Raw genomic sequence first — 17,556 nt, forward strand, 5'->3', positions numbered from 1 at the left:
GTGGATCTGGAGCTGTTTCGATTCGATATGACATCAACGTCTCTTTTCGCGTTTGATCAAACATTCGATCAACCAATCAAGAAATGCCGCCTAATTTGATTGAATCTATTGCTGAAATTGCAGATGAAGGTCGTTGTTGGGGCGCTTTTCTGCGTGCATGTACATATATTCATTCATCCGTGCTGTGCGAAGAATTCTCGACCGTCATTTTCTTGCAACTCCCCCTCGCAACCTCTAGGATTTCTCTCTCTGATCTCCAGTCGACTGAACCGGTAAAGAATGGTTAGGCTGACACTTCACAACAAGCCCGTTTTCGTATATGCTCCAGATGCTGCCAGTCCCTCTCTCGGTTTTGTTGATCGATGAATTCTCCACGCGTGAAACCGAACTTCGTCTTCCATGCCACTGCCAAGGTCTCCTCAGCTTGTTACAACGACAGACCCGAAGGAATCACTGGCCAGCAACATTGTGCTGACAGAAAAGTCCGAATGACACTACTCGCATCTGTGTATGCTCCCAAGACCCAAGTGCAGGGACGCACTGCTAGACGCATGGTTGCCGTTGTTTCGAATGCCCAATCCCCTGTTGTCCACCTTTGAGGCTGGTGCAGCAGGTGCTGTTAAGATACCAGTATTCATCTCCACCCAGGTATTGTCCTCTGGGGCGTTGTGCGGTTGTAATATCACTCAGTCGGCGATTGATGCTTTGAACCCTCACTAAACATCATTTGTCGATCACTTTGAAGTTGGTGTGCGAGGTTATGCAATATTCGTCGGTCACAAATTTCTCGGCCGAAGTATACACTCCTAACATCAGGCCTCCTGTTTCCGGCGTGCAGCGGGAGCGGTTTTATTTGATCATAGCTCTCACGACATTGGGGCGCGCCTGCCATGGGAGATAATCTGAATATTCCTTGTTATTTGCGCAGAGACAAACTGGTCGCATCGGCTCAATGGAAATCATTTGAACGTCTTCCCGGAATAGACTGATGTATTATGTGAAAGTTCTCGCACCGTCGACACAGCAGCATGAGATCCGGATATAAATCAGTCTTATCAAGCTCCTTAAGAAAGTTGTCACGTTCGATCTTCAAGAGCCTTGCGGGGAAATATTCGACATTGTGAGAAAATAATCTGCCTGTCGGGTGGGAGATGTTGGTTGATATGAACTAATAACTCTGCAGGAAACACATATAGCCCAATCGCCACTCTCTTGCGTTTGTTAGATCAAGCTATTGATTAGATAGAATCATCTGTTGAATCCATTTTGGCACGTAGAATATTCAACTGAATGCAGGTTTGCTAAGACGTTTTCACCGCGCAAAGACAGTTGTTGTAGCATCGTGGTAATAAGCGAGGGACATAGGAAGTGACAGAGAGAGAGGGAGATATATATATATACATATATATCAATGCAGATAGAGACAGGACATCAAGAAGGTGATGTTGAACCTCCACGGATAAGCCACAGTCACGCAAAGCTCAACTTCCAGTGTCAAGTCAAACCGGGTTACCACGTAGCTCATGTTAAACATATCTCTATGTGCGGAGCAACCATAATCCCAATAACCTGAATTCCAATTCAAATTTCAACACAACTAGGCTGATCTATGCTTTTGAGATGTACACATGCGTCTCAGTGGTCTGGACAATGGCTCTCTCGCTGTTGCTATCCGGTTCGTTCCAATCACCCCCCGAATCCTTTCGCCGCCCACTTTCAACATCTCCTTCGCGAGGGCCTCCCTTGATTTGGACTTGAAATGTGTCCATATCGTAGTCTGGCTCGTCGCGGCTGTTATCGAACCGGTTGTATCGAGATCGTTGGGCGGCAGACACACCTCCGCCTGTACCGCCGATGGTGCGGAGACCATTGCCTGAAGCTGCCCCTGATTTCCCGGTAGTACCCCCTCCAGACGAGAATAGTTTCGGAGATACCGTGTGGAAGAAGAGTCGCAGAGTAGATAGGCATGCGCACATGACTAGAAGATTTGCTTCTATGCTCCTGTGGATAAATGTTAGCTACGTTTCAAAACATACCTCAAGCAAGAAATAACACTTACACCCAAATGTTAATAAATATACCGCCCCAAGTCTGATCCGCATCAGCGAGGATGGTGATGAGCAGAAACAAGCGGACAACAGAAGTGATAACGGTCCTGTGCGGAATTCTTCAGCATCAAGACACGCGCATAAGACGTCCGGTCAGACTTACACCGAGCCGATGCCAAATAATGCAAGTAACCCAATCTTCTTCTTCGTCGAGATATGCAGAGACAACACCATTGGTATAGGAAGGCAGATGATCATTATATCGGTGATCACGCCGAACGCGGCTGTCGCCTTGAAAGTGGCAACTCGGTCGATGCATTCCCCAGGAGTGACCAGGTCGTATGCTGCGGGAATCGGGTTGCATGGGAAAATGGAACTGAAGAGTATGCCCAGACTCGACCCAATGACAACAAACATGGTGAAGTATATGGACCAAGTAAACCACTTGGACAGGTTGTTCAGCTCGAGGAAGAACAACAGAATGACCGTTTTGCAGGCACCCGGTGGGATCGCGTAGACGATGGGGTTGATGTAACTGTTCCACTACAACTCGGCGTTTCCAGTCAGCGTAGATCCGGACAAAACGTAGAATTGGAGAAGGACATACGAAGGTGAAGTCTTTGAACTTCTCAATTGGAATCTCCCACCCATGAACGCCGACGTATCCCTCCATCGAGGCCTCTGGTGATAGACGTCAGAAATGCGTGCAAATAACTGGTTGAAAGACATTACGGACTTATCATGAGAGCCTGAATAGCAACCGTGAATGCCTTTTCGGGTTTATAATCAGCAAACTTTCCCGGCTTTTGGTGTAATTGGCTGATAAACCATCATGATACTGTGCATATGATGGTAACATGGTTCCTTCTTAATCGAAAGAGAGCAGCCTTCGAACTTACCCAACCAAAAATGAGCAAGACTGCGAGTAACAGATGTTAGGGCGGGGGTCCAATCTTTGGTCCAGATTCTTTGACACGTACCATCGTCAAGTCCGAATTTCTTGCGGATGATAAGTTTGACATAAAGTCGCTGAAGTAGAAAGAGCAAGGCAAGAAACATGCCAATGCTCACAACGATGTATGTCTCGACAACATCTCGTCTTTGAGGATTCTCAAAGTCCACAACGTAGCCGTCGGGCGCTGGAAGAGCGGTGATCACTTCCGATTTGTTCGACATTGCGAACAAATCCGTTGAAGAGAGACGCAGGAATGAAAAGAAAGATACCGTTGAACCAGCATTGCTGACTCGAGTAGAAGAGAATGCCCAGTAATGTGAAAAAGAAGGACTGCCAGGACTTCTTCTTCCGAGTTCATCCTTCGATCTCCCAGTTAGTTGGCTCTCTCGTTTCCCGTGAATCGACTCCACTCCCACCCGCTGCCTTCCTAATCTGTATTTCTGAACCATGGTTGGTATCGTAGATTGCAGGCAAAGGGCATTGCGACAGTTTGAACGGCACGCAGGGTTTCTTACTGGAGAGCATGGTGGTCTAGTCCACAGAAATCCTTCAGGATGATACCCGGTGCCCCGGACCCAGGTGAGATCACAGGAAGGCCCCGCCTCGGTGCGCCGCAACCTTGAACGTCGTATCAATGGACATCAGCCTTGCTCGGCTGGCGGGGGAGATCCGGGCGGTGATTTGTCTGGTTTTGGTCTAAGCGAGCGTTGTTGACATGTTCATGCTCTCGACATTCTATTCTTGCAAGGACTGCTGAGTCGTGTCCCAGAACGCCTGAGGTAATGAGCGTTGTTAGTTGTGTTTATTCCGTTGTTCTTCGAAATCACGTATCATAAAATCTGTGCAGATAAGAACGAGATCGCAAAAAGATAGATATGTGTGAAACCTTCGGTCTCATTTGATTGATGTTTTCCCTCTGATGAGACAAGCTCAACGAGGAAAGAGGTTCGCCGTAAGCAAGATTCAGACCCATCGGTAAGCTGCCGGGGCCCCTAGTTAGACCCAGAATATAAATGAAGCGGATGCAACGAAGCACCAACAACATTATTTCAACAACCAACAATATTTGCCAGACAACGCCAACTGACATGGGAGACCGGCCCGCTCTTTGCCTTGGCGTAGGGGAACAGATGTGTTCTCCAAGCATCTTGTCTGTTGACGACAAGGACTTGCGCGTCCAGACGAGCAAACTCGTTCGACTCGCCACTTGCCCATGCTTCGATTCGCAGATTGGGTCAAGGTTTCTTGGACGGACTCGCCCCTCTCGCCTATTCCCGACCAGCTTAGCCGTAAGCTTCAGCCCTCGAGATTGAGATTCGGGTCAAAATGGGGAAGCGAGAAAAGACCTCACGAGGAGGAAGGATGGAGTTCTCCCCTGCGACCCCGTCGACTTGCATCGATCATTTCGGCGCCTCGGCCATTGCAGACTCCCAGAGGCTCCCAGGTTCCGTGTCATGTATAAGAAATCTATTTACCGCCACGTGGAAAACGAGAATTTCTTCGTTCCTCATCCCTCGAACCTCAAGCCCTTTTTCGTTCCGCGCCAGATCTGACTCGTCGTGCCTCCGGAGGTCAAGGCCCTCGGACTCGTTTAATCAATCGTGGATCAACTAGCATTCGCCAACACGACAATGTTCAACGGAGGCTTCGGTACCGGCCTCTTGGCCGCCTCGGCTCTGTTCCTCCCTGGCATCTGCTCTGCAGCCGCGTTTGAGGCTCCGGAACCGTTGGCGATTCGTGTGCCGGCTACGCCGCGTACCGGCATTGCTCCTGTATGCCAAGATTCCCCCCTTTCTCACACCCTGTGCGAACCTGCACTCTATGCAACCACCGTAAACAGAAAAATGTTTGGAGCCATTAACTGACATTTCTTGGCAACCAACAGTGTGATGCCCTTATTGCCGCTGGCCTCGGAGACCGTCTGGTTCTCGCGACGGATGAGGGCTACGAGAGTCGTATCGCGACCTACTGGTCTGTGAGCGCTCGCCTGAGATCGTGGTGTCTCGTTCAACCGAGGAACACGCAAGAGGTGTCGGACGCCCTGACTGCCTTGGTCAAGGCTGGCTCTGGTGCCGGTGACTGGCACATTGCTGTCCGTGGAGGTGGACACAACCACTGGGCCGGAACAAACAACATTGCCAACGGCGTGACCATCGATTTGGCATACTTCAATCAGTCCTCATACAACGCCAGGACGAACTTGGCGTCGATCGGACCAGGTGACCACTGGAAGGACGTCTACGCAAGCCTCCTCAAGTACAACGTCACTGTTACTGGTGGTCGCGATGGCGGCGTCGGCGTCGGCGGTTTCCTCCTGGGCGGCGGTAACTCGTACTTCACTGGCCGTATGGGTCTCGGATGCGACTCAGTCGTCAATTACGAGGTCGTGCTTGCTGATGGTCGCATTGTTAATGCCAACAGCACTTCCAACTCTGACCTCTTCAAGGCTCTCAAGGGTGGAAGCAGCAACTTTGGTATCGTCACTCGCTTTGACATGGAGGCGATCCCGGCCAAGGACCTCTACACCGGAATCCACCTCATGAGCAAAGACAACTCGGATGCTGTTGTCGACGCCATCGTCGACTTCACCAACAAGGACCAGTCTTTCGCTGATGATGCAATGGTCGTCGTTTACACTCACAACACCGCTATGGGCGACGACGTTCTCATTGCTGCATCTCGCGTCAACACCCAGGGCAACAGCAACACCACCGCCTTTGCCAAGGTCAACCAGATCCCCGCCATCAGCAGCGCCATGACGCATCGTAGCATGTCTGACCTGGCGGTGAACTCGCAGATTCCTGCCGGTACCCGGTGCGTATATACCTTATTCTTGAGCCCATATACAGTGACAGTAACTAACTGATGATACCAGGAGTGTTTGGTTTACTTTGACATTCAAGAACGACGCCTCTATTCTCAAGAGTGCTGTCGATGCCCATCAAGAATTTGTCGATACCATGAAGGTGGCCGTCGGTGCTGATGAGTTCACTACTCAGATGGTTTTCCAGCCGTTGCCTACCTACTTCGCCAAGATCGGCAGTGAGCGCGGTGGAAATATGTTTGGTCTCGATGCTGAGACGGATAACTCCATTCTTTGGCTCGGCCTGGTGACCATCAACACCGAGTCTCAGGAGGCTGTGGCTCGCGCCCACATGGCTGCTGCGGCTGCGAAGATCGAGGACTTCGCCGTCTCCGTTGACGGAAACGTCAACTGGAGATACCTCAACTATGCCGACCCCAGCCAGGACCCCATTAAGACATACGGCGGTGTCAACGTTGACTACATTCGTAGGGTTGCATCCAAGTATGATCCAGAGGGCGTTTTCCAGAAGCGCATCCCTGGTGGCTTTAAGATTTCCAGGGTCGTTTGAGCTTTTCGTCAGACGACAAGATGAGCGTTACGACGAACATAGGCAATATGGGAACGAGCATAGAAAACGTATCGGAAGAGGTTAATCAAATAACGAATAATTAATAATACCGTCGGTCGTCATGCCAATTACAAAGTCGTCTTTGACCTTAGCTCTTTTGAATGAGATGATTCAAGTAGATGTGAAATACGAAGATGAATATTTAGTTCACCACAAGGGCCAAATTTCAAACGGCGTTCCGTACCTACCGAAGCGGAAATCTTACCGCCGGGCCGCTTATGGAGACTGGACCCACCACCGGGCCGGTCGTTGTCGGCGGAAAGCGGCGGCTTTGGTTCCGCGGTGTCTGGTGCCCCCAAATTTCGGTGTCTGCTGGCAAGGTGTTCAGAGTACTTAAAATCGTCGATAAGGCGTGAGCAAATATGTACTGATAAGAGTCATCGAATGAAAGCCATGGACGGACCATCGCACCAAGAGCTTTCTTGCCAACTTCCGCGGAAATGCTCGTTTCGAGGCTTGCAATGACTCTGCCTCTAGGGAGACAACCGTGACCTGGATTAATAATGAAACAGCTGCCGCTGCAGCAATTCTAGGCTCGACTATCATCAAAACGTGAAAACCAGTCAATGTCAGTCTTGGTCATCTGAGATGATCCGACCAATGCCATTGCGCACATACGTAAAACAGAGTATTCGAGTCGTTTTCAGGTTAGACACAGGCGCAGATTTCCATATTTAGGTGGTTTGGGATTCGCAGAACCCAAAATTAGTGGATCGCGCGCCCTTCCACAAACATGCGCACCGGTGTTAGTGACGGCCGGTACCCGGGCGCTATAAGAACACGGCCCGACACTCTTTGCCGTGGTCTTGGCCCGATATCAACTTCATTCAAGCCCAAGATAACTCTGCATCTTCTTCGCCCAATCCTCACTCGTTCCCAACATTATCAGATTGTTCCAAGCTCGCGGTCAAAATGTATCTTCGCGGCGTCCACGCTGAGCAGAGCATCCCCGCTCTCCGCAAGCTCATCCGCGACTTCCCCCTCGGCATTCTCACCACTGCCATCGCCTCTGCCACGCACCCTCTCATTCAATCCAGCCATATCCCGTGGGTTCTCGACGTCGAAGATGAGTCGAGCGAAACCGAGCTCGGCGTCCTGCGTGGCCACCTGGCACGCGCGAACCCGCAGAGCAAGGCCATGATCGAGTCATTATCAGCCGAGGGCCGCTCCGGAACTGGGAACGTCCTTGACCAGGAGGTCATGGTCCTCTTCACCGCGCCAACGCATCACTATGTCACACCGAAGTTCTACACCGAGACGAAGCCCACCACGGCCAAGGTCGTGCCGACTTGGAACTACGCTGCCGTCCAGGCCTATGGCCGCGCCAAGATCTTCTATGAGTCCAAGACTGAAGAGACGCAGAAGTTTTTGGGAAAGCAGATTGATGATCTTTCTCGTCATGGGGAGATGTCATTGATGGGATACACTGGCAAGGGCGACCGCCCTGGACCGTGGAAAGTTACGGATGCGCCTGAGAGGTACATTGAGTTGTCAAAGATGGCCATTATTGGTATTGAAATTACTATCGAGAGGCTTGGTGGCAAGTTCAAGATGAGTCAGGAAATGGGCGAAGGTGACCGTGCCGGTGTTATCAAGGGTTTCCAGTCATTGGGTACTGACGTTGGCAATGAGATCGCTGAGCTTGTCAAGGAGCGTGCTGAACTGAAGGAAAAGGCCAAGAAATGATGCAATTAAGATATGTACGAATAGAAAGCCTGATTTTGTTTCTAATTTGTTTTTTAATTTTTCAAAAGCTGTGTTGCGTTGCCTGAGCGGTGATGTCTTGTGTATATCGAGTTTTCTAAGCCGATTATTTCGAGAGGCCCGTCCCCTCGCTAACAGTGGTTCAACCTCGCATGTGATCATAAGCCGAGAGACAAGAGGAAGCTATTCAATCTTCATTTCATGAAAGTGAACAAATTATCTCATGGCAGATTAATGAGTCACTTAGTGAAGATGACTCAGAATACACTCAGGTTTCCGAGACTTCGCCAATCTAACGATGGGCGCGTTCGACATGCCCGGGCGCATTTGGCGTAAATCGGAAGGGATCTAGCGGCCCATCAGTGGGGCTCGGGCCCGGGCCGGCGTGGGGTGTAGGGCCTCAATACCGTGCGGCCAATACCGATAGTTGAATTAATAAACCATGTCAGATGAACTACGATGCGCTCGCTCGAAGCAGAAAAGACCGGGCCGGTGTAAAACAAACGTTTAACTTGAGAGCCTACGAGGAAATGCGATACGCGACGAGTCACCAGTCACGAGTCCGGGGTTCGGCTAGGACACAACTTGCTCGGAAGAAGATCCGAAGCCGAATACATCGGGTTACTGATTGCCGACTGCCTACGGCCGCCAAGATATCCGAATCGCTTCGCTTCGTTCCGGCCAATTTCCCCGCTCAAGCACGTGGCAGCCAACTGAGGAATGATCGACATCGTGCGCACCAGAGCAACGCTCGTGGAAACCAGTTTGCGGCTTATCCTACGAATCAAGCTCATCGAATTTCATGTACGCCAAGTTTGCGGCATCGGCCTGCTGCAGGACATATCGTGCGGGGGAACCAGACGGGTAATGACCCCGGAAGCCATGAGGTCAAACCATTGAACCCGACGGAAAAGCGATGAGTACAGATTAGACACGATTCACCCTTCATACAATACTCAATATCGTGACGAAGCCTCACATGATTCTGAAATAAAGTCGAACAACGAGTTCGTCTACTTTTTTGCAATTGAGTTCTGAGAGAACTTGCCGAACATACGAAACCGATTTCCAAATGTCTGACGCGGCAGCTACGCCCGTGGCCACGGGCCATGGCAAAACCACACCGGCGGATGAGGAAGGAGGCGTTCATGTAAAACAACTGAAGGCGGTGCCGACCGATGACGATGATATCGTGACAAGGATGAACAACCTTGACCCCCCAGTGACGCCCGAGGAAGTAAAAGCGGTCCGAAGGAAGATTGATATGAGATTACCCCCATTTCTCCTTGTGGGTTGCCAAGCACCAGACCCAACTTCTACGACTCCGCTGACTAGGCAGTACAGCTGCTTTACATGTTCACCTGGCTCGATCGTGGAGCTCTGGGAAACGCGGCGTTGATGGGGATCCGCGAGGATCTTGGATTCTCTCCTCGGCAATTCTCACTCGCTGTTAGCATGTTCTTCGTTGGAACATGTATTGCCGACTTGTTCACGAACATTGGCATGCGCTACGTCCGCCCGTCACTTTATTTGGCTGCGGCGATGGTAAGACATGAACAGAACAACTCGAGTTTGCATGAGCTGACTATGGCTTAGATTATATGGGGTGTCTTCGCAACCCTACAGGCAGTTGCTGGTAGTCCTGAGGGAATGTACGCCATCAGATTCTTCCTCGGCATATTTGAGGCCGCCTTCATCAGCGGAGCTCCCTATCTTACGACAGTTCTTTACCCCAGAGCAGTAAGCTTTGCTCTTCTTATACACAATGGCTATAAACTGAAACTCCGGGCAGGAATGGGGCCGTCGTATCAGTATCTATCTCTCCGCAACACCACTTGCTGGTGCCTTTGGCGGTTGGGTTGCCTACGGGGTCGCCAACATCCCCAACCCGCGGGTGAAGCATTGGCAGGCCCTCTTTCTCATCGAAGGTCTCCTGACAATAATCATCGGTGTTCTCTGCATCTGGGTTTTACCTGATCGTCCGCACAACACCAAGTGGCTCACGCCTCGTGAGCGAGACGTCGCGACGTGGCGTATGATGAACGACGGCAACCGCACACATGGAAAGGTCAACTGGAAGACGACCCTCAACCAGCTCCGCGACTGGCGGCTTTGGATGAACATCTTCATCTACATGGGCCAAGTGCTGCAGACTTACACCATTGCAACTTTCACGCCCATCATCGTCGCAACCTTTGGATACGACAACGTCAAGGCTCAACTGATGACCGCGCCGCCGTACTGTGTCGCCTTCGTGATGGTTTTCGTGGTTGGATATGCAAGCGACAGATTGAAGTCTTGCTCCGGACTTCTGGTGGTTTGCTCTATCGTCGCTGCGACTGGCGACCTCTTGCTGGCTGTCCTCCCCCATACGGCGGCGAACGCGAGATACGGCGCCACGTTTCTGATTCTATCTGGCATCCTATCGGGTGTTACCCTAAGTGTTGGGAACATCACGAGCAACTGCTGCGGCGACATTAAGAAGGGTATCGCATCAGGGCTGTTCCAATCTTTTGGCAGCACCATGGGAATTGCCACTGGATATCTCTTCCAGTCCACAGACGGGCCGTCGTATAAGAAAGGTTTCTGGACGCTTTTCGCAGCTACTTGCTGGACAGGCATTGGCAGCGCTTTCATGACGGTTATGACGATAAGAGAAAACAGACGGAGAGACCAGCAATTTGGAAAGCCACCCGAGGGTGTGGTAATTGATTTTGATGAAGATGGTCAGATGGAGAAGCACCCTTATTGGAGGTACTACAGGTAGATTTGACTTACTATGTTGATATCTTCATGTCTATAGTTACCAGATAGCTCAGCAGGTTCCCCATCATGGGAAAGGACCATGATCAGTACCTTAGCCTTAAAATGAAAATGAAGATGAGGTCATGTCGGCCGCAGTTATTCTAAGAAAGGTTATCCTTCACCAGCGCCAGCATATAACATCCGATACATCTCATGACAGTTGGGGTAGGAAACCTACCCTGGAAGGAATCCTGGAAGTGGGACATTGAATGCTCGGCGTTGCACTGTTTTTAGCACTGTGACCTCCATTGATAAGGGCCAGGGACCCCCTTTCGTTGGGACGACCAGATAACCTGAGCCAGCCGTCTGCAGCTTCCATCCTCGCCTTTCCAACGTCGTCTACAGCAACCATCAAAAGCGTCATCATGGAACCAAAACCATCTCCACGTTCTCGCAAAGCTGAAAAGTCTCGAAGTTAGTCCAATCGAAGTGGCGGCTAATCGGAGCTGATACCCAATCTCGCTCCTGCTGACCGCGCCCTAGATGGTTGCCGTCGTTGCAAGCAACGGGTAAGATCAGTGTTGAATGCCTCATTATATCTTCAAAGTCGTGCTAAACAGTTCACTCAGAAGCTGAAGTGTGACGAAAGCGTTCCCAGCTGCTTGAGATGTTCTCGATCAGGGCTTGACTGCCCCGGGTACGGCCAGATTCTGAAATGGTCTAACAAGTATGAGAGAAACCGACAACCGCCGCCTTCTTCCGGTGTGAATACAGGTCCGCAATCAAGCTGGTTTGAGCATGAGGCTCATGTCCTATCAGTCGCACTACTTCAAGATTCAATGGTAAGTCACGAACAGCGCACGCAACGTGCACGGGTTTACTCGAATCAGAGAACGCCCTGTTGCATTGCGATCGAGGTCTCCACGTCTTTCTGAGACTATTAACTGATCTATGCATAGCCAATTGTAGATACTACCAAGGGCTGCCTGGAATCATTTCCCGAGTCATCATTCACCGTCGAAGAGACGATACCTGTGATCAATAGCCCGCAACATGGTCTGTTACTACGTTCGCCAGTTGAAGAGACCACACGCCTCACGAATTATTACATTACTCGCGTTTGCCGAGTCACCTCGTCCTTCGACTCTAGCAAGAACCCCTTTCGGTTTGATGTGTTGGAAATGATGAAGAGCTCACGATTGCTTTTGCTCTCCATCATGAGCATATCTTCGGCACATCTATATCGTGCTGATGCCCAATCAACTATTCCTCTGTCATTTCAGACGGAAGCAGTCTGCGAAATATCAAAAGAGCTTTTGGCACTCAAGCACGCAGTCCCGGTCGAGGCTATCAAGGAGGACAACCAGCTTTGTCCAAAAACAGTGACAAGCGAGACGTTGATAGGTATAATCCTTCTTGGCATGACTTCGGTGGGTTTCCCTCGGGACTAAGTGCGTTTCAACATCACTGACAAACAGCCGCAGAGTTGGCATGATCCCTCTGAGCTCGGCCTATGCCACATCCACGGGTGCCGACAGCTTTTCCAGCAGTGGATGCTCTCCAATGGGGTCGAGTCACTTGGAAATTTTCAAACTATGAGAGAAAACCACCATTTTCTCGTATCTTCCATGGTATATTGGGAAGCCATGGTCGCTTTTCTCATTGACCAGGACACACAAACTCTGTCATACCTAGATCCCTTTTGCACTTCCGTGCTCATACCAGCCACACATGTTTGCCCCTGGACAGGCGTGGCGACTTCCATTTTCGTCCTCCTGGCCAAAGCCGGTACAATCACCAGGAAGAAGAGAGCACTACGAAAGTCACATCCTCAAAACAATAAAGCAATGCTCGAGACGCCAGAGTATGCGCGGCTTTTCACAGAAGCCTGCGATTTGGAAAACTCCGCAACGAGGATTCAAGTTCCGCTGTCGTCCTCCATCTCAGACACCGGCGACTTTCAAACTCCATCATGGCATTTCAGTCAGCTGGCCAGATGCTACCAGATGGGCATTCAACTGGAACTATATCGTGCGTTCCCAGAGCTCGCGGAATCTCGAATGCGGTCAGAACCAGCGTTGATGATGCAATGCACCGGAGTCGACGAAGTTTCGCAGCTGATATTGGGACTTGCTTTCGAAATTCTGGACGTTCTTGGAACAATCCCACACGATTCCGGTACCATTGCCACGCAGACGCTGATATTCCTCATCGCTGGTGCGGCGCTGAAGCAGAGCAAGCCAGGCGAGGACGGCCGGCTGACGTCTGAACAAAACACATTGAATCATGCTGTACTTCGTCGGAGGAAGTTCGTTCTACAGAGGTTATCTCAGACACATCACATTGTCGGTTTACGCACCATAAACCGTGTGCGCACTCTCCTTATGCATGTGTGGTCAGTCATGGAGAGTGGTACGGAATCCCAACAACATACCAGCATGTATAACGAGAAGTTGGTATCAGACGGCCACTGGACAGATACAATGGAGGAATTACGACTGCACACCATACCTGGTTGAAAGGGGCCATTTACTTAGTAGAGGATATTTCTAGAATGGGAAGACTTCTCCGCCGTCCAGAAACGTAACACAAAACCAGAAAGAGTCTGCTTTGCTCTGCTGAGTAACTTCACTATCATAAAGCTGTTTCTTCTACGCGTCCTGAAATTTGAATTCCTCTCAGTAATCATTGAAAGTAGAACTAGATTGTCGTTGCATCGGTAGTAATCGAACAGACACTGAGATTCTTTCTACACCATTCTCGGCATCGCTTAATGTTGCGCAAGCTTCAAGTTTGCATTCCGCCCAGCAGAAGCCGTCAGGCTGGAGCTCGACCTTGCAACGCATCCGTCTCGGTCAGCGGTCCTACATACAACCTTCTGGCTCGAAACACCCAGTATACTGCCCCAAATGCTAAGGCACCGCCCAGAACTACAGGAGCATAGTTCATATTCAATGCGGTAACGGGCTGAAAGGGAGGTAGCAGTAGAAAAATGCAGGTGAAGAACAGATAACATATAGCAACGAGGTTGACGGCGATTCCCACCCTTGGCATACGCCATGGACCCCAGACCATGTTTTCTGGATAGAATACTCGATGCCAAAGTACCGGCAAAATAGGGAATAAGTAAGAGACCTGCAAGCTTACAACGGCAAGCGATAGAATGGCGTTGAACCCTGTCGTTGAAGCAATATTGATGAGCCCTAAGAAAACAAGTAGACCGGTTGTAACAATAATCGACATCGTTGGGATGCCGCGCTTTTTCTCGATCTCGGAGATGGCGTTGGCGAAAGGAAGTCCTGGAAACCTCGTTGTCAGCTCTTCTCTGGTACGGTGGCCACTCTCGACTTACCCTGGTCACTTGCAAACGCCCACATCATTCGAGCCGCCGAAGTGAGCAGCGGCACCGTGGATATGGCTGCCATGATGGTTATGGCGGCCGTCATTGCATTTGTGGCGGCCAGATTCCCGGTGATGTTGTAGAAGATCTGGATGATGGGGAAACCCGTCGAGGTGGCAAGTGCAGAGTCGACATCGCCCATGCAAAACAGCAACGCAATTAAGAACGCGAACCCGAGCACCCCATTGATCAGGACGGAGCCAACCATGGCATGAGGAACCCCAACTGCCGCATCGTCCATCTCTTCGCTGAGATGAGTCGCACCGTCATATCCAGCCAGGACGTAGCAGCAACTCAAAAGGCCAATGCACCAAGCGACCGCGTCATTCGACCAGCCAGAGTTGTTTTCGAATGTAGTAAAGACGAACGCTGCCGAATGCTTCTCTGGGGCAACGACGACCATGGCGATCAAGATGATGACGAAGAACCCAATATGAAGGCCCATCGTGATTTTCTCAAGCAACGGCAAGATGCGGCTGCAGAACACGCAGACACACGCGGAGCACACGAGAACAGCCCAGTACAACAGGGTGCCGTGCCATCGTTCGAAGGTGTAGGAATCGGGATAGTTGAGCACCAGGAGACCCTGTATTTGGGTTCCAGCAATGAAAGGCGCGCTTCCGGCGAAGGATATCCAGCCTAATGTACTAATGAGACTCAGCTTTAATGTTACAGGCAGCTTCAACTATATGTTGTGTACTCAGCTCTTACGTGATGTAACCAGCAAACCAACTGAAGGCTAGTGATCTCTTCTGCAGGTAGGCGACAAAATGATATTGTCCTCCGGCCGTGGGGTGGCTACGCATAGTCAGAATTGGCGACATCGGAAATTTACGTTGTCTTACATCGACGCCAATTCAGCAAGAGACATCGCTGAGCATGTCGACCCCACGAAGGCAATGATCGCCCCATAAACCAACGAGGATGGCCCACCATTGATCAGACCAGTAGACATCGTACTTGATAAACGTCAGAAGCGGAAAGTGAAGGATGCCTGCAAGAAAAGTGTATACCTGCAAAGAGCTTCCCATGTCGCCATCAACGAAACAGAGGTCGCCAGGATCGCGGTTGACGAAAAGTTGCGCTGTAAAAGGTCAGTTCAAGCTTTGGCGTAACTGACGACTAGCCTACCTTCAGCTTTTGAACGGAAGTATTGCGAGAAGCATCTGGTTCTACGGTATCACCGTCACCGAGTATAACCTCCTTCTGCTTCGAAACCGACTCAAGAGCCATCGCTGATTTCGAGAAGTAATAATAACAGACAATGCCTAGGCCGGAGGGCGGAGTTCCAGTGTGGGAAGGTACCCAACATAAATGAAGCGTCTTTCATTTCAACACCACATCAGGCAATTTTTGAGATGGATACTTATCAATATATTCTGACATCCCGAATGAATAGAGTGTGATATCTCTGGTATCTCTGTAGTCTTGTCCAACCAACATAAGGTTGATGGTGACCCTTGTCGATACTTCACACTTTCCCCTTTCTGGAAAAAAAGTGCGAGGCACAGTGTCATTATGCATGGGATCGTAGACAGGATCTGGAAGATCCCGCTCGGCGTATGGACTACTACGTGGGCTTAGACTACATTATGAATAGGCGGCAAGTGCAGTTCTCCTAGCCCACCACGCGTATGATGCCGAAATTGAGCTGAACATCCCTCGGAAAGAGGGCAGGCAATCTGATTCCGATGTATCAGTGGTTTCTAACTAACACACCCTTGTATGAGTTATCTGTCTAATCTGATCCTAAATGATCAACGGTCTTCCTAACCCTGGGGGACATGATTCGGAACTCTCGGAACCGGCTCAGGCTGGCTTGCGTACTCCCATGACTTTTACCGGTAGCGTCAGAGGCGTTCGGGGTCGAGGTGGCGTCGTTTTGCAACATGTGCAGCTACAACGGCGGTCAGACCTTGAAGCTTTTGGAGCTTCCCAGCTCTCAATGCCTTTAGTTGGCGTGCTCGTTTGGAAGAAGTCATCACGAGTCACAAAAATTGCTGAAGAACAGTATGAATCTTCGAAACGTATCTGCAATTCGATCTACACTATAGCCGGCCGCATGAATGAAAGTTATGTACTTTAAAACAGCTTGAATCAAAGGTTTCCCGCATTGATCGACCATGGAACGGCAATGAATAGCTCAAGTTTAAAGTGCGTCTTTTCCACTCCGACGTGCCGCGGTGATGTTCCACCATTTGCTGGTTTCTGATATCAGCTCAAGCCGTTCCGAGCATTCTGACTCTCGCCAGGACTTCGGAAGGGGTTGTCTCTGCAAGCTTGGTTGCGTATGAGCCGAATCGTACGTGGACAGCGCGCTGCGACTTTGGATCCCAGCAAAAGAACCGGCCCGTGGACCGCATTTTCTCCAGGTCGACCACAATAACAGACTCGACGGGCATGATTGTCTCCGTCCAAAACAGGAGATAAAGATTCTCTCCAAGCTTCAGCATCTTGCACTGCTCCGTGTCTGCAAGCCCGTTCTCGGTGCCGCTGAGACAATGCCAGGTCAGAGTACCCCTGTTCAGATAGATGTGCTCATAAGCATCGCGAGAAGTGTAGCGGTAGAGAATATGCTTTCCAATCAGCTCGTCGGTAGGTTGGTAGACTTTCACAGAGCCTCGTTGGTCCTCAACGGCGTGCAGGAACTTCGTCCATGTTCTTCGCTCGTCCCCTTTGTTGTTGAATCCAGAAACACAAGTGACAGCTTGACCCGTGACGGTGTCAAGGACTAAGCTGACCTGCTCTTGAAAGTCGGGTTTGTAGAAGTCGATGAAGAAGACGTTCTCTCTGACTTCAAAGGCTTTGTATTCCGCGCTTCCAGTGAGTCCGTGTTGATCTCCCTCCAGGATTTCCCAGTGAATGGTCTGGCCATCAACGAATCGATGCAAGATTCGAAGACCGGCGTCGAAAACATGATTAAAAGCTTCGCCCGCAAGCTTTGAAGACGCAGGCATCAGGTGTTCGCCGAATCCAGCCGCCATGTCTTCGAGTGTTGGCCAGTCTGACACGGGAACATAGTCAGGGGTTTCGGAAAGGACAGCCATAATGATGGAAGATAACAGAGTTTGTGGAGTAGCAGCAAGTTCGAACTATCTCAAGGGATTGGCTTGAACATTTCTGAACCGTCAATATTAGAATCGTACAAGACAAGACGAGTCTTTATGTGCGTTGCTCTGAGTTGGAACATGGCTTACGTTATGATGCATCTCGGGTTTTTTGTCCAAATGAGGTTTAGTTCATCATCGCATGTTCGTTTTGGAAATCGCT

At 50.3% G+C, this 17,556-nt stretch overlaps 6 protein-coding genes across 6 annotated transcripts; 3 read left to right on the forward strand and 3 right to left on the reverse strand.

Annotated features, from left to right (window-relative positions):
* Window positions 1-1,607: 1,607 nt before the first annotated feature.
* On the reverse strand, window positions 1,608-3,224 carry CkaCkLH20_03123 (uncharacterized protein; the record flags this gene model as incomplete). The annotated part of the gene is made up of 5 exons (XM_038885842.1): window positions 1,608-2,001; window positions 2,060-2,155; window positions 2,212-2,591; window positions 2,656-2,729; window positions 3,029-3,224. 5 exons carry the CDS (start codon window positions 3,222-3,224, stop codon window positions 1,608-1,610), a joined length of 1,140 nt encoding a protein of 379 aa, XP_038749041.1.
* A 1,410-nt stretch (window positions 3,225-4,634) lies between these two features.
* CkaCkLH20_03124 (FAD binding domain-containing protein) lies at window positions 4,635-6,377 on the forward strand (the record flags this gene model as incomplete). Its single annotated transcript, XM_038885843.1, has 3 exons — window positions 4,635-4,775; window positions 4,889-5,817; window positions 5,879-6,377. 3 exons carry the CDS (start codon window positions 4,635-4,637, stop codon window positions 6,375-6,377), a joined length of 1,569 nt encoding a protein of 522 aa, XP_038749042.1.
* Window positions 6,378-7,349: 972 nt separating this feature from the next.
* Window positions 7,350-8,123, forward strand: CkaCkLH20_03125 (uncharacterized protein; the record flags this gene model as incomplete). The annotated part of the gene is made up of 1 exon (XM_038885844.1): window positions 7,350-8,123. One exon carries the CDS (start codon window positions 7,350-7,352, stop codon window positions 8,121-8,123), a length of 774 nt encoding a protein of 257 aa, XP_038749043.1.
* A 1,090-nt stretch (window positions 8,124-9,213) lies between these two features.
* On the forward strand, window positions 9,214-10,908 carry CkaCkLH20_03126 (uncharacterized protein; the record flags this gene model as incomplete). The annotated part of the gene is made up of 4 exons (XM_038885845.1): window positions 9,214-9,429; window positions 9,486-9,686; window positions 9,738-9,881; window positions 9,934-10,908. The coding sequence occupies 4 exons, from the start codon at window positions 9,214-9,216 to the stop codon at window positions 10,906-10,908; spliced, it is 1,536 nt and encodes a 511-aa protein (XP_038749044.1).
* A 2,044-nt stretch (window positions 10,909-12,952) lies between these two features.
* Window positions 12,953-15,519, reverse strand: CkaCkLH20_03127 (uncharacterized protein; the record flags this gene model as incomplete). Its single annotated transcript, XM_038885846.1, has 7 exons — window positions 12,953-13,201; window positions 14,034-14,185; window positions 14,239-14,933; window positions 14,998-15,084; window positions 15,132-15,245; window positions 15,300-15,370; window positions 15,418-15,519. The coding sequence occupies 7 exons, from the start codon at window positions 15,517-15,519 to the stop codon at window positions 12,953-12,955; spliced, it is 1,470 nt and encodes a 489-aa protein (XP_038749045.1).
* Window positions 15,520-16,505: 986 nt separating this feature from the next.
* CkaCkLH20_03128 (uncharacterized protein) lies at window positions 16,506-17,333 on the reverse strand (the record flags this gene model as incomplete). Its single annotated transcript, XM_038885847.1, has 1 exon — window positions 16,506-17,333. The coding sequence occupies one exon, from the start codon at window positions 17,331-17,333 to the stop codon at window positions 16,506-16,508; it is 828 nt and encodes a 275-aa protein (XP_038749046.1).
* Between the last annotated feature and the right edge of the window lie 223 nt (window positions 17,334-17,556).

The sequence above is a fragment of the Colletotrichum karsti genome (assembly GCF_011947395.1).
Source record: "Colletotrichum karsti strain CkLH20 chromosome Unknown Scaffold7, whole genome shotgun sequence".
Taxonomy (NCBI): domain Eukaryota; kingdom Fungi; phylum Ascomycota; class Sordariomycetes; order Glomerellales; family Glomerellaceae; genus Colletotrichum; species Colletotrichum karsti.